General features: G+C 46.4%; 1 protein-coding gene across 1 annotated transcript in view; it reads right to left on the reverse strand.

Moving 5' to 3' along the window:
• MYO1C (myosin IC) overlaps positions 1–15,008 on the reverse strand; it is a 51,056-nt gene extending 36,048 nt beyond the window's left edge. Inside the window, 1 exon segment of the mRNA XM_010402449.4 lies at positions 14,859–15,008. Coding sequence (XP_010400751.2) covers positions 14,859–14,933 — 75 coding nt within the window. The 5' untranslated portion in view covers positions 14,934–15,008.
• Positions 15,009–15,761: the final 753 nt, after the last annotated feature.

Genomic DNA, 15,761 nt, shown 5'->3' on the forward strand with positions numbered 1-15,761 from the left:
CACCCTTTAAGGAAAGCCCACTGTCCATGGCAGCCAGGACCACAACAGGACCTGTCTGAAGGCCCATCCCACTTGGAAGGAAACACCTTTTTCCCTCTGATTTGACAGGTATAGGTCCTGTAGGTCCCCTTGGAGAGATGCTGCAGGACCATGAGGGCATCTTAGCTCTAACCTGACAGAAGGATCCAAGAGTCTCAAGAATAGGTATTTCACATAGGAAAGTCAACATTTGTTATCAAATCCCATCATGTAAGAAATACTTATAAACCACAGGCAGCAGCTTTGGTTCATTAGCCTAAGTTTTCTGTTTTAACAACTCTCATAATGCCAGGGCAGCAGCATCTGCTGTTACAGCAACAACAGGAGCCCAGCCTTCATCAGTCTCCGACAATGAGACGAGGCTGCAAAAAGCTGAGAGCTGATACAACATGCAGGGCAAGCCCTAAATTAACCCTGCCTGGCCAAGGTCAGTGCTCTGCCCTCAGCTTCAGTGGTGTTGGAGTGCACCTGTGGCACAAAAAAGGGTTAAGCTCTTTTATATCACCTAAAGGAAAGCTTCAGTATTTGAGGGTTTGTTTCAAGAGCTGTTGTTTGCATGGCTGCAGCAGAAAAACAGAGACACAGGGAAGTTCATCACTGTAAATTATTGATCTGCTGCTTTCTAGACACTGAAACTGGTAATTAAACAAATGGTAAAAGATACTTCATCAATTATAGAGGTGCCACTTTAAATTACACTTGCTCCAGGATTAATAAAACACAGAGGTTAAATGCTTTGGGTACTTCATGCCTGCTTCTTGTTCAAAATCCTCACTGCAACAACTATTCTAATTCTCATATCCTGCTGCTCCAGAGCTGTGTGCTCTGGATCAAGCATCATAAAGGGAAATTAGAGCTTTTGTTTCACAAGTCTTATTTCACACAATGTCCAGAAAGTGGAATCACTTTTCTGCTCAACAGGATCAGTTGTAAGGCCCTGTGGTAACAGCCCTCCCTCAAAAATCAGACCAAAAAAAAGAGTTTTGTCTGCTACCAGCTACTTGTGCAATCTGTGAAGTGCTGGGCAGATGCTTGACACTGGCCTTATGGTTTTTAGAAGCTATAGACATGTACACACCATCCAAAACCTAAAATAACACAGACAAGCTGCTTCTGAAGCAATATGATGATGACATCAAAGACGCCCTTTTAAGCAGAAATCATGTGACAACCATGATGATGACTCAAATTTGGTTTATGATAAATTTTTATATGAGGGTGCACACCTTACTGCATCAAGCTTAAGGTTATCTCAATTTCACATGTTAAATATATGAATGTAAAAGTACACTTGCTCTAATACTGATTTTGAAACCACAAACAGCAATCAAAGAAGAGCTTGGCCATCTTGCAATTGCTGGCACAGGGTCTCTAGAACCATTATTGCATCTCTCAAATAGGTTCCACCCTGGGAAAGCATTTAGTGAAGGCTGAGTTCATCATCAATTGATTGATCTCAATCAATCATCAATTGATTGAGATAGGCCAGGGCATGTGAATATTCCAGGTTCAAGGCTGCAAAGGCAGCAGAAGCAGCTGGCTTAAAGGCACATGCAAAACAACCCTAACAGGTGGACACAGCTGGCATCCCTCATGGAGCAGTGAGGCAACAACGCTGGGAGGCAACAGCAGGGAAACAGCGGCTGCTGCTGGAGCCAGGACAATTCTGGAAGTCAAAGGACTTGTCATGGAGAAGTGGGGCAGGAGTGAAGGTGGGAGTTCAGAGAGGGAGGAGAGGCCAAGGTGAAGAACCATCAGAATATGCTGTGGAAGCTGGAGATGATGGAAAGCTGCCAGCTTTCAGCTGATGGAAATAGTCCAAGCGGGAGATGAAGGCTGGACTGTAGGATTTTTGTGGGGGGAAAGAACACCAGTGCTTGGTAGGGGGACAAGAGAATCAAAGGCTGAGCTGACTCTTCCTACTGCTCCCCAGATAATGAGGCTGAAGCACAAGGCGAGCAAGCTCTGCTGTGGGCCCGGTGCCAAGTGCTTTGTGAAGTGTTCCTTGCCTGTTCTGAGGAGAGTTACACAAGGTAAGGCTTTATTCATAAGTGCCTGATGGATCCTGTGTGTGCAACAGCTCCTACCAGCAGAGCGGTGTTTGTGGGAAATGTTAGGGAGAGTGTCTAAGAGAGATAAAGCCTTTGAGCTGCAGACGAAGCTGCCAGCCCTCATTTCCAGCTTGTCAGAGCAAGTCCTTCTTGAAGTCAGCAGCCTGGAATGAAGAGAATCTGGCATTTGTGCATGGATGTATGGCTCAGCCAGCCAGGGCGGAGCGGCTGGCTTTAATCAGACTTTCCACAAGGGAGGGGGAAGTGGGAGTGGCAAAGCCCAGTGAGTGATGGGCGTTATCTGCTACACATCCACAAATTCCTCTCCTCCGACTTTGGAGTTGGAGCCTGACCTCCCTTCCTGCTTCCACTAGCCCCTAGAGCAGGAGGGGAAGGGCTATAGAGGGCTGGAATCTGAGAGCCCTTCGCATTCTCGGGATTCCTGGTGTGTGTGAGAGGCAGCACACACTTGTCTGGTGAGCTGACAAATTCCACAACAGCTGATGGGTCCCAGGAGAAGCTGCACGCAGGTAGCTTCTGCACAAAATTCATTTATCCAAGTGCTAACCCACTCCAGCTCACCTGCTGGGTGACAGCTGGTTGTGAAGCCTCTTCACCCACAGCGCTAGTATGGCATCAAAAAGGAGCAAAGCTCCAAAACATTTGAATCCAGCTGCCCACTACAGCATAAAGAATTCCAGTGCAAACCACTTTTGTGGTTGTTTTCTACCCTCACAATGAGGCTACAGTCCACCACATCACATGGAGCTTCAATTCGGTCTAGAAATAGGCCCTTGAGGTCTCTGCTGCAGGATGGCATTCTGAAATTTTGTTTCCTTGTGTGCCACTGCTGGTGGTGACAGCAACAATTTGCAGGAACCTGCACATATTCCCGGAGTGGGCACAGAGCCAGATCTGACCTCTCACACAGAAGGTTTAGGCAGCAGAATTCATTCCTTCTCCCTTAGCCTTTCTGCCTGTGTCACTCACGTCATGCTCAGATACCACACCACAGTAACCTTGTCCTACTACACCCCACAAATGCCTTGTTAGAGTCCCACAGGGCTCAAAGGTCCTTTGGATCTTTACACCTGCTGCAAAGCAGGGCAAAAATGGGAATCCCTGCATCCTCACCTGGGTAAGGTGTCCCCCATCCTGACCCTCAGTGCACTGGCTCTCCCAACCTCCTTCCATGGAAAACAATGCTCTGGGAAGGGGCAGACAGAGAGCAAAATATTCCAGATACCAGTGCTCAACTGGACCCCTCTGCTCCCTGCTTTAGATCCGAGCCACTCTAAGGATGCTTTGGTAAGAGGCAGAATAGAAACCAGATTCTCCTGGCTCTGTGTCCAAGTGTGTGCACCCTGGCAGGATTTATCAGTGCCTCTCTCTACCTGATCTGATACCACATTAAAGGGGATTAAAGTCCAGCAGTGCAGGACTCCATGGGCAAGTGTTCCTGCACTGCTTAGGAGCTGGAATTGTTAGAGCTTGGGAATGCTCATTAGGAGCAGTGGAGTGGAGATCGTCTGTTCTGTTTGTAAACCTTGATAAAGCCAACATTTAGAAAACAACTAATTACCATTTATGTTCCAAACAGCTGGCCCTGCTCCACATCCACATGCTGGGAGATTTTAGTGCCAATCAGCCCACACATCAGAGCACAAAAGTGCCCCAGTGTGACTGCAGAATCTTCCAGCAAACAAACTTCTCACTGGCACCGACTTCAAGGATCAAAACACAGCAGTGTATGAATAGAACAGCCACACAAGCCATCATTCCCACATCATTACCTTACAGACACTTGTCCTAGGTGAAAAGGGCACAGCAAGTGTCCTCTGAGGTGCCAGAGGGCAGTCCCAGGCTGCTGTCAGCTGGCCTGGACAGCTGATGTTGCTGCGACATATCCTCTGTCCCAGCTGTGCCCGTCCTGGCCCTCTCTCCCTCTGGACTGGGACTATGATCCATTCAGCTCTGTGACCAGGCAGTTCAGGGAACCAAACAAATAGAAAATGTTTTCTTCATCATTGCTCTCCCAACTGTGTTTCAAAGTGTTAACCAAAGGATCGAGTGGATGCAAGTACAAGGCAGGGAATGGAGAACTACAGTGAAATCAATTTAAATTGGTTTAGTAAAAGGTGGAACGAGATGATCTTTAAGGTCCCTTCCAAATTCTATGATTTTAAATACAACTTATGTCAGTATAAGCTTATCTTAGATACTGGGGGAATACATCCTAAAGAAAGGGCCTGTCATGGAAGTGACATGCATGAAGCTCCAAGACTCTCTGGCTGCTTGTTCATCCCCTCCCCTCTGCACACACTCATGCCTTGAGCACTGAAATCCTGGAGAAGTGATGCATAGTCAGCATCACCCCCAGCAGTCCCAGGGACAAGCCCAGGAAAGCCACCAGGGGCTGCAGCCTGTCAGCTGCAGCGCTCCAGGAGCAGGGGAGCAGCACCATAAATCACCTAATCTGACACGTGGGGATCCATGCCCCAGCACTGCTCTGCTACTCCACAAAAACTGACACTTAGGAAGCAGGGCTGATGCTGCTGGATTCTGACCGCAAGCACAGCAGCTCACTTCACACACTCATCACGGAGCCATTTATCGACCCAAATGAACCTTCCCATCCCCTATCAATCCACAAATGTCAATCCAGCCCACACTAAACACTGATTGATTTTCTACTCTAATGAGCACTGTGTCACATTTGTGTTAACTACTCATCAGTTCAAATAAGTGGTTTGCAATTAAGATAATTTGAGACCAGTGAAAGTGTGGCCTGAAAAGCACTTTCAAGAGTTCAGCACAGAGAAATTCACTGCTCAGAACAGGCAACCAGCTACCAAGCTGACAGCTACTTTTAGACCTTTACACCAGAATTTACCTTTCCAAAATAAAAAGTTCTGTTGCAAGCTAATTTTTCCTTGGAAGGCAGTAGCTTGCTTGTACAAAGATTTCTTTCCAGAATGTGTGCACTCACCCTGCAGCACACTGATTTTCTTCCTCTCAGGTGACACCACAATCCTTTCACAGGTGCTCCCTATTCTGATGGCAGGCAAGCAGCATTCCAGCAAAACTGCACTCAGTGACAAACAGCCAACTAAACTGAAGCCTCCAGAAAAAAATAAACAGTTGCAGGAGCACAGCTTTTGAGTTCCATGGCCGTGAGCCTGGACATAGTTCACATTCTCATCCTACACGGAGCCACTTCGTGGAATTTTCCTCCCAATGCAAGGGTTTGGATACCAGCAGCTGCCTGTTGAACAAATTCAGGTTACAGTTGCAACTCCCCTGTCCCCACCTAGATCCGGAAACTTCAGAGAAGACAACTTGGCAACCAGTCAGGTTTCAGTTTGAAGAGAGAGACATCAAACAGCCTCCTGCACAGTGCAAGTTTTTTTTTTTTTGCATAGAGAATGCCACATCTCTTGCAACATTTCCTCTTCACATGGAGCCCTCATGACCAGTCTGCCAGAGCAGCAGGGAAGTCCTCACTCCCTCCCAGCACTCACTACCTGCCAGGCTGCCAACACCAGCCATGCCCTGGTTTTGTCTCCAAGAAGAGCAGCTCTTTTTTTTTTTTTTTTTTTCTCTCTTTCCTTTATGCTTCTTCCTTGTATCAAGACACAAATATCTCAAATCACATTAGTTTATGCTTGAGTCAAGTAACATCTGAAAGCTTTACACTAGTATGTAAATGGCTCATAACCATCAGCCCATGTGTTCTTTAATTAAATCAGGCAAAGAGAAAAGACACTGTGCTTCTTCATTACATTGTTTTTCTTAAAAGTTCTAAGGGACTTTAACACACCTGGTTTGGAAATACCTCTTGAATGTACATAAATTATCCTAAATTCCTCCTAGCTGTCTCAAGTCCCTGCAAAAGCAGTCATGAGAGTGTTGTTTCTTCTGTGGCTTGAGGAGACACCTCTTTGGTGACCTTAAAGGACAGTATTCTAAGGTACTGAACTGACAGGCAGCACTACAGCTCACCTGCACTACTTTTACAATCAAGATTCAAACAATTTACAGAGATGCTTTCTGCTGGAAACCAAATTTTTAAGGGCTGAAACTAAGCACCAACTGAAGTAATACAAGAGCAAAGCCAATGGGCATTTGTCCCCAAGTTATTCCATAAAGCTCAGCTTTAATTTTCTTCAGCTGAATAGTCTGTGGGTCCACTTCTTCAGGAGGATGTGGAGGCCAAACAGAGAAAAATGAGATCCATCAGATCTCTGATATGGGCTTAATTTGGCCTCACAACCTTTTCTGCCTCCCCCGCATCTTTATCTCCATCAAACTTTTACAGCCTCCACTTTTTGGCCTCTGCTTTCCTTGCTGACCTCCCACACCACGTTGGCCTCCCACTCCTTTTCAGTTTCTGCTTTTCTTATTGGTCTCCCACCCTTTTTCAGCCTCCACTTTTCCTTTTGGCTTCCCACAGGTTTTCAACCCCTGGTTTTCTCTCACACTCCCACCCCTTCAACCAGCACAGAATATTCAAACCCCCTGAACGTAATGAATTTGTAAATTCCCTTTCCAAACAACCATGTTTCACCTTGATATGTCCATCCATACTTTTTCTACACCCCAGCTGACCAGAAATAACCCATGTCCATCCTTGACAGTCTTGAAGTCAGAACAACTTTGGTTTATTCCCAAGCAAACATGGTGGCTCTCCCAGTAATTCCAATCCTGCTAGGATTATCACAACAATGTACAGTTGTGTTAATGGAAGTATAAAAGTAAAACATGAGAATTTCTGGGATGGTAAAAATTGAGTGCTCTGAGCTTTGCTGATAGCTCCATAAGCTGCTGTTCCCAGGTCCTATCCAGCAACTTTCTGGACAGAAGATCAGCAGAATTAAATATCATCTGTGTTCCCACAGAGTGCTATGGTCGGGCATACACAAAAACACACTCTGTACTTCTCTGCAGAACTTGCTTTTGATCCCCTCCCCCACTTATAAGAGCAAACAAATCCATGCACAAATAAAATGAGGATTTTGCAAGTCACATATTTTGTATTCGCCTTCATTTTCACACGAGCCAAAGTTTTCCTTTCTATTTTCCAACAAAATCAATTCCAAAAAAGCTTGTGATTTTGGGAAAAGTCAAAAATAAACTTTTTGAACACACTATTTAAAATGAAGCACTTGGTTTACTTGAGAAATGTAATGGATGCTCTGCTGGTTGTTACACTTGGCATTGTTTGTTCAGTACCCCAAAACCAACCCAGGACACAAACCCTGGCTGTTGTTAAAACCTTTACAGGTGCAGTGGGTGGGGAGGGAAGTTTCCTGTAACATCTCTGAGAAAACCCCGTGCTAACACAGAACAGCAGATAATGAGTCAGGAAAAGGCAGAAAAGCTCACAACTGAACTCCAGTGCTCACTCAAATGAGGCAAAAGAAACATCTGTTTTGCTGTCTCAGTTCCAATTCTGTCAGAGAGAGAATTCCTGGCTTCCTGGTGCAAAGGTGTGGCTTTCCCTCCCAAGAAGCACAAGAGGCAATTTCAAACAGACTCCAAAAGTCCTAAGAGTGGAAGACAACCTGTTATTTAAAACAAGATGTGTGGACAGAGAACAAGGCTTCCTGGTCTCTAATTTGGAAGGTTCAATAAAACTCTAGAAAAGCCCAACACTAATTTGTGCAATAATCTTCCCTTTCTCCAAACCACACCAGCTTTTACTGCAGATCAAAACCTGAGCTGCAGAAGCACCATTTGTAATGCAGTGCTGCGTGGCGTTGCAAATATGCAGCAGGTTTTGTTTTTTCCAAAATGTTGATTATAGTGTGCAGCCTTGTAAAGCACAGAACTGCATATTTTAGTTATTAAACTTCGCAAACAATTCTGGCTGTTGAAAGTCATTTCCCTGAGTAAACAATGACTCAGTGTGGGCTGTATAATGTACAAGTTATTAGTTACTGTTAGTGAGTTTAAAAAAACCCAGCTCTATACAAAGGCCTGCTTCAGAACGGAAAATAGTTTTCCTCCTACTTCTATAGTCCCAGTTATATTGTTTCAGTGGAATTTAATTTTCTAAAAAGCTAAACAGATCACTATCTCTTCATTATATAATTGGACATTGACTTAACTGGACCCTTCAGCCATGAACAATATGTGCAGAGTGAAAGCTGAGTTTACCCTTTTTTTTTCCCCCTCAGTTTGTCATTATAGTGCTGAAGTAAAGATGATTCTTTCCTGGACAGGATTATCCCACCCAGAGCAGGCAGCAGGTGGCAATGAAAACATACATAAAGACAACCATAAAATATTGAGGATATGGTAATGAAGAAAAACGCAATTGCAAGCTCAATAAAATCCTCTGACAAACACTGCTCCCTAGTTGAATTACAGCTCCTTCTATAATCCTTCTCTTCATTAGCAAAATGGCCAAATACACCTGGTGATTGTCAGCTGGCAGAAGGCACCAGGATCACTCTGCCTAATGAAACTCAGCTGCTAAGGCACAAAGGTTTCCCTGCAGCCTTAGACCCACTCCAAAGGCTGTTTTCCAGCTTCCAGTGTGCACTGTCTCAGATCAGGAGCACATCTCTGTGTTACCTTTTGCAAGGGTGAAATCTCTGGTCAGACACCAGAACACTAAAAGGAAATACAGAGTGAAATCACAGAATATCCTGAGCTGGAGGGACCCACAAGGATCGTCCAGGCCAACTCCTGGCCCTGCACAGACACCCCAATAATCCCACCTCTGTGCATCCCTGGGAGGGTTGTCCAAACACTTCTGGAGCTCTGCAGCCTCGGGGCTGTGCCCATTCCCTGGGGAGCCTGGGCAGTGCCCCAGCACCCTCTGGGGGAAGAACCTTTTCCTAATATCCAACCTAAACCTCCCCTGGCACAGCTCCAGCTGCTCCCTCAGGTCCTGTCCCTGGTCACAGAGCAGAAGCTGCAGCCCCCAATGAGGTCTGACCTCAGTCCCCTCTTCTCCAGGCTGAACAAACCAAGTGACCTCAGCTGCTCTTTACAGGACTTCCCCTCTAGACCTTTCATCATCTTTGTCGCAAACTCTGTGGTGAAATTTTACTAGAAAAGTGCCTTCAAAAGAAATTAACAAAATAAATTTGAAGGCACAGCTCTACCTTGTAGAGCCCAGCCTGCAGGCTGAGTGCCGTGACAGCTGTGTCACAGAGGACTTCCGAGTCATTCATGGACTCTCCATTTCCTGGCAAATATCTCAACACATTTTGACACGACATTCTTCACCACCAACAATGACACTGCCCATTCGGAGACAAAGCTTTCAGTGACTGCAGCCTGCTCTACCTCCCAGCCCTGGGGCCTCGCTGCCCAGAAGGCAAACACTGCAGCACTCCAAAGGTATTGCCAAAATGTCAGATTCTACATCCATTTATTATCAGCTGCTGAACTGAATCACAGGAAGGGCGATGGCCAGGCTGGCCCAAGGTCACCACTCTGGTTAAGGGGCTGAGAGTGTCCCAGGGAAGCTGGACATTGGCACCTGACCAAGTGCTTTCCTAAAGAAAAAAGCTGCCAGGGAGAGCTATCCATGCATGCATGAATGCCACAGGAGTTCTAAATACCAACCTTTACTGCCTTCCAGTACAGGAATTTAATATAGAACAGACCACACTGGAGATATATAGCAACAGAAAAGGTACTGGCCCTGCTGCTCCTTGTTGTATTTAAATGCTTAAATATTTAAATAAGGCAGGGCAGGGCTGTAAGGAACACTTCCACCCCCACAGAACATGACTCAGTTGCAACAAATGACTTGAGATTTGTCCACTCCGAACCTTCTGCCATAACAAGCTTTGTTAGCCTTTCACATTTACTTGTGCTGCCTCCTTGTATCTTTATTAATGCTTTCTGGGAAGAGCTGGCTACCCACCCCACTAATACATCAACGAGAAATATGCAGAGGAGGGCACAAAATACACAGCAGGATATTTTCCAGTGGAGAGATCCCTGAATTCAGGCAGAGAGAGGCACAGCACAAGTGGCTCCCTCCGGGCAGAAAAAGAACTGTGTTACAATCTCAGAGGAAGACAAGGCATGCAAACCTCACCCACTAGAGGTGACAGCAGGTTGGATGTACGGTTTCTGTAGAAGCCAAGCATAGCAATCCGAGGCAAAGCCAACCACATCACTCAGGAGCTGGTTACACAGCAGTAAAGCAGCATTTAACACAGGAAAAGCCCTGACAGGAGACACACACACGCCATAATTGCGATCACTTTATGCCAGCACAAAGTGCCCACCTGATCCCAGCCTTTCCTGCGTCTGTGCAGATGTTCTGTGCTCACACAGAGAGCTGGGCTGGGAAGTGGCTCCACACAAATCACCTGTTTGTTTGGCCTGCTCGGTTCTGATTTGGGTAAGTTCTCACAAGTTAACCACGTTTGACTGCCACTGATAGAGGTAACCCAAGGTACAATACAGATGGTTTTCCCCACGGTAACACTTTAGAAACACACAAATCAGCCTTTATAAACAGTTCTGTAGCCTGTGTGAAAGGACAAGTGATTGAGTTACACTCACATTGCTTACAAAGGGCTGTGGGACAGACCAGCCCCGAGAAAATCCGCTCTACTTTGAGTTCCCTCCCCCTCCTTTTCTGCAGCACCTGTAACACATCAGCTTTTCCCAAACACACATTTATCCTACAGAAGGCACTGCTGGTTATCTGTGAACAGTGCTCACTCAATTAGTCCTTTGAACTGGTAACAAAGTGCTGCAGCCCAGTGATCCTCAATGTTTTACATGCTGGAACCATTCACACCTGCCAGGTAAGAGCCAAGGGAAGGGGCAGTGGGAGCTGTACTTTATACACTCCCCTGGGACTGTGGCAGCTGCTGCAGTTTGTTTTTCCTGCATTTGGAGCAGACTGTTCCTTTGGACAGGGGGAGAAGAATTTGTCCAGTTCCTAGAAAGCATGTGGTTCCCAATGCAGTAATAAGCAACATGACACCACAAACAACAGAAAAATCCCAAATATCTGAACAAGACTAAGACTATCTTAGGTTTGCATAAATGCATCCATAGAGTTTGAGTTTATTCATAGAAAGAAACACTAATGTTATAAAGCATTCTTAGCCCCCAGTTTTTTACTGGCCTTCCTTCAGTGGGCTTAGATCAAATAAGAAAATTAAAAATAAACGAAAAAAAAGTTTTCTACCTGGCTTGACTCATTTTGTCAGGATCTGTGTAAGTTCTCTTACAGTTATTATAAATCCTGAAGACGTACTGTAAGTCACAAGTTTCTTTGCTATTAATTATGCAGAAGAGAACAGAAATTACACACTGTGGATCCTGACTCACATGGGATCTCCCACTCCTTACTGTGTTATGATTCACACCTTCTTTTGCTCTTTAAAAATAAATCTATCCTTTATATCATGATAAATTAGGACAGCATGTGTTTAGTGTAGCACTCCACTGGTCCCTGCCAGGCAGAACACAACATTCATATTTACACAGCCTCTCCCTAAAACACAGGATTATATCCACTATCAAAACTGAAACCCCTGAAGTGTTATGACAGCAGTTGCCGTATCAGGGCCTACTGTGAAAATTAAGAACTCATCAGTTCCATAAGCCTTAGGCAGTTTCTAAAAGTTTTGAAAAGGTGCTGACAACTGGTAATTGTCTATTGCACCAAAAGGGGATGAAAGAAAAATGCCTTTCTTCCCAAGTACTCTAAGATGTGGTTCTGTTTTCGTGGCTTGTCCCACCAACCAAGCAAATTTTCTCATTTGTCACTTTTTCAAACTAAGCAGCTGCCATCTACAAGTAGTTCCGGAGGAGCCTTCTGCCCCGAGCAACTGTCAGAGAGAGATTAAATACCAGAATAATCTCTGTATTGTATCTCAGAATCACTTTTCCTCTGTAATCCTCCCAACGACAAGAATGCAGCTCAAGCCAGCTTACTTGGAAAATTCAAGTTACTAGAATGAGTTGCTCATTCAGGCAGAGTCAGATTCCTTCCATGAGTCACTGTCACTTAAAGCAATTAACTCCAGGTATATTAGTACTGGGAAAAACTGGCATAGAAAGCAGCACAAGAGATGGAGACCCCTGAGTCTCAGTGAGGATGTAGAGATGTGGACTAAACTGGAGAAGTTACGGAGTTTGACAATCTCCACCTGTGAGGGAGGGCTAAATACACCGAGCTTTCTCCATGAAGTGCTTTGAAGCACCTGTGCAAGCTCTGGCAAAGAAGGAAGAATTTTTCCAATGTGAACGTCAGTGCTGTGCACAGCAGGGCGGATCACACCCAACAGCGCTCGGAGCTGTAACGCAAGTTCGGGATGTACAGGAAGCCTGTCTTGACAAGGGCAAGCCAAGCCGCCTGGAGCCCCGGCCGTGCCACGGCCACGTCTGAGCCGGGAGCAGCCGCACGCCCGCCACACCCTGCCCGGCCCCGCCGCGGCTCCGCTCGGGCTCCCCGCGAGCAGCGCTCGCCCCGTGCCGGGCAGGGCGTGCGGGATGCGCGCAGGGAAGCGTTACCGGAGCGCAGTCACGGACCGGCCGGGAGCCAGGCAGGGAGCAACTGCTCCGGGCAGCCGGAGCCACGCCGCGCGGCCGCCAGGATGCCGGCTGCTCTAGCCCGCTCATTTGTTCCTTCCGTGGAAAACGCGTAGAGTTTCCGGGAAGGTCGGCGGCTGCGGGAGAACGGCCGAGCTGCGGCCGCCCGGGGCGCCGCCTCCGCTGTCCCTGCGCGCCCCGCAGCCATGTGCCCGAGCGCCGGTGCCGCCGGCCGGGCAGGAGGCGGCCGTACACACCGGCCGCTCGCTCTGTCGCTCGCCCCCCCGGCCCCGCTCACCTGCGCTCGGCGCCCCGGGACGCGCGGCTCGGGGCCCTGCGGCGGCTCCGCGAGCGCCTCGGCGCTGACTGCCCGCGGGAGCCCGCGCCGCGCCGCTAGTGAGCATGTCCGAGCGCCGGGCATGCGGGCTGCGGGCCGCTGCCTCCGCCCTCACCTGCACCGGCCCCCACCGGCACCGGGACCCCGCCTCGCCCCCCGGCCCGGGCCGCGCTGGTTACACTGTCCGCGGCAGCAGCATCCTGCTGAGCAGCTTCTGCACCGAGCTGTTGCCTCGAAGGGCAGACGCACCTGTCTGCTCCAGACGGACAAGATAAATCTCGAACGCTGATGGTAATTCTACCGGCCCCTCCTGGCTGACGCCTTGTTCTGGGAGTCATCAAAAGTGCATGTTCCTGGGAAGGACGCAGGGTGAAGTTCGCTCTGGAGTGACTCCACCAAGCTGAGGCAACCATCCACTGTGAGCAGCAAGTTGGTTCATCCCTCACAGGTGTGAAACACCCGAGGCAATCTCGTCAGGATCCACAGGAAATTCTGCACATTGAACTCCAACAGCCCGAACCACACGGAGCTGAAACAGTAAAGCTCTGCTCTTGCCACTCCTACAGAAGTTTAAAGTATCTTAAAGTTTCTCTTAAAGCACGGGACATCAAAAACCACCTCTCTCTGGCCACTCATGCAGCACCAACAGTGCACCAACACGCATTGTTTTCGAAGTTGCAAGTTACCGTTTCACGGAATGTTAATAAGTTTAAAACATTTTAGAAAGTTGAACCGATACCTTTTCTCTCTTTGATGTCTTCCCCAGGACCCTGGCACATGCTAAGGTTTAAATGAACATTTTCCCCTGGGAACAACAATCCAGTCCTGCCAGTGTCCCCTACTGTCACTACAAATAAGTCAGTAACATTCCTGGACTGTTTACTGAAAACCAAAGAACACCAAAATTGTCACTGTCTCCTCTCCCAACAAGGCAGAGGGAGCTCTCAGTTTTTTCTGAAGAAAAATGACTCTACCTGACAATTGTGTAACCACACAGTAAATGTCTCAGCTAATTTTCAGATGGAGTTTCAGATTAGTCACTGGAAAGACAATGCTAGGAAACAGCAGCAACATGCACAGATGTGCACTTCAGTACAAGATGGCCCTACCAAAGCTGAAGATCTGTTAAACAGATTTTAAATAGCTATGACAAAGAGAGATAAATTCACAGCTGCATTTAGGTACTTCTAAACATTTTAAATTTTACATAGTTCCTTTTCTTTAGACTCCTTTAATTAAAAATTATACAAATGCAGATAGAAAATATTCTGAAGCAAAACATGCAGAACAGCCAAGAAAACTGAAATTATTCTTAGAAAAGTACCGTCTTTCTCAACTGTTTGTGTCAAACCAGAAACAATCAGCTCATGGATTTCCATTTGCTTACACACAAACCCTGAACACAAGTCAATAAAGTCCCAAGTAAACAGAATAGTCAGTTCCTTGAGATATTTATAAAAGTCTGTTAATATGTCCCTGTACCACTGAATTTTCCATCTGTGAACCTTCCTGTAACATTCAGGGCATGAACCCTGTGACAGCACAATCAACACAGAAGAGGAACAAAATAATTGTTCCAAAGCTCTTTCCCATCCTCTGCAGCCTGAAAGTGCTCCCAGAACTCTGACAGAATTCATACAGCCAGGCCAAACATGAAACTTTGGTACACTGCAGTATTTCTACAGGAAATACATTTTAATGGTTTTCTAAACTCCCACTCACTTCATTGCTACTAATTCCATCCCAGAGAGAAAAAAATGTTCACAACACAGCTACAGTCACTCCAATGACCAACCAGCCTTGCAAACCCTCCCGTTCTTGCCTTGGAGTTGCTCAGTTCAGATCTAAGTTGGTTATTGTGTAACCAACAGTACCAGAGGGGGACAGAGAACAATAAAAGCCATGCTTACAGTCTTGCGCTCTGCCTTGCGGCCGACCACGCGGATGATTTCTCCTGTAGGAATACGTTCAATCTGCAGTTCCATTTTTCCAAGGAAAGTCAGTAAATCCTTCTATTCTTTATGGATAGTTCTGATTTCAGTGTGCAGCAGCAGCACACAACCTTGACTAAGTGCAGCCTTTGGTTCGGAGCCCTGTTGTGAGAGGAAAAGATGAACCTCTGTATTTATACCAAGTGTTAGGTGTGAGCTGAAACAATTAAGTTCAAGACTGGTTTTCACTCGTTACAATGTGCCACGACAGTTCCAAGAAGGCTAAATTTATGTTTGTGTTTATTGCCTCCAACTTTGTTGATGTTCCATTTCTGTCCCAAAGGGCTCAGAAAAGTCAGGTCGCTGCGGATGCTGTTTCAGAGGTGTTGGCACGAAACAATCCCATGGTGACTTCAAAAATCTACCAAGAGATTTTGTGCAGAAAAAATGCTTCATCTTTGCCTCCAAGAGCAAGCAATAGAAAATCCTGATTGCTCCCATGGTAACTACAGGAAGTTCTGCAAACTGCTGCAGAACGGAATCATTATTAATTGAGTCCTTGAGTAGCTAACTAATCATGGCAAAGGAAATTAATTGGCACGTTACTGCACAAAAATTCCTACAAATAGGAGAAAAATAATCTGGTGAACACTGGTTTAAGTGCAATTACAGAGCTTTACAATGATCATGCCATCCATTAATGGAGTGGCCAGACCTATCACCCTCCAAAAAAGGTATCAGATATCCTGCCTGTGACTGGGGGAAAAAAAATCACTCTCAATTTCAGGCATTTTAAGACTTGCTGAGGAGATAATTCCTTCTATCTTCTTGGAAGAGCCAAATTTGAATTGTCAACTCTACTACAAACCAACTCCAGTTGAT

This window comes from Corvus cornix, chromosome 19, assembly GCF_000738735.6.
Source record: "Corvus cornix cornix isolate S_Up_H32 chromosome 19, ASM73873v5, whole genome shotgun sequence".
NCBI classification, from domain to species: Eukaryota; Metazoa; Chordata; class Aves; order Passeriformes; family Corvidae; genus Corvus; species Corvus cornix.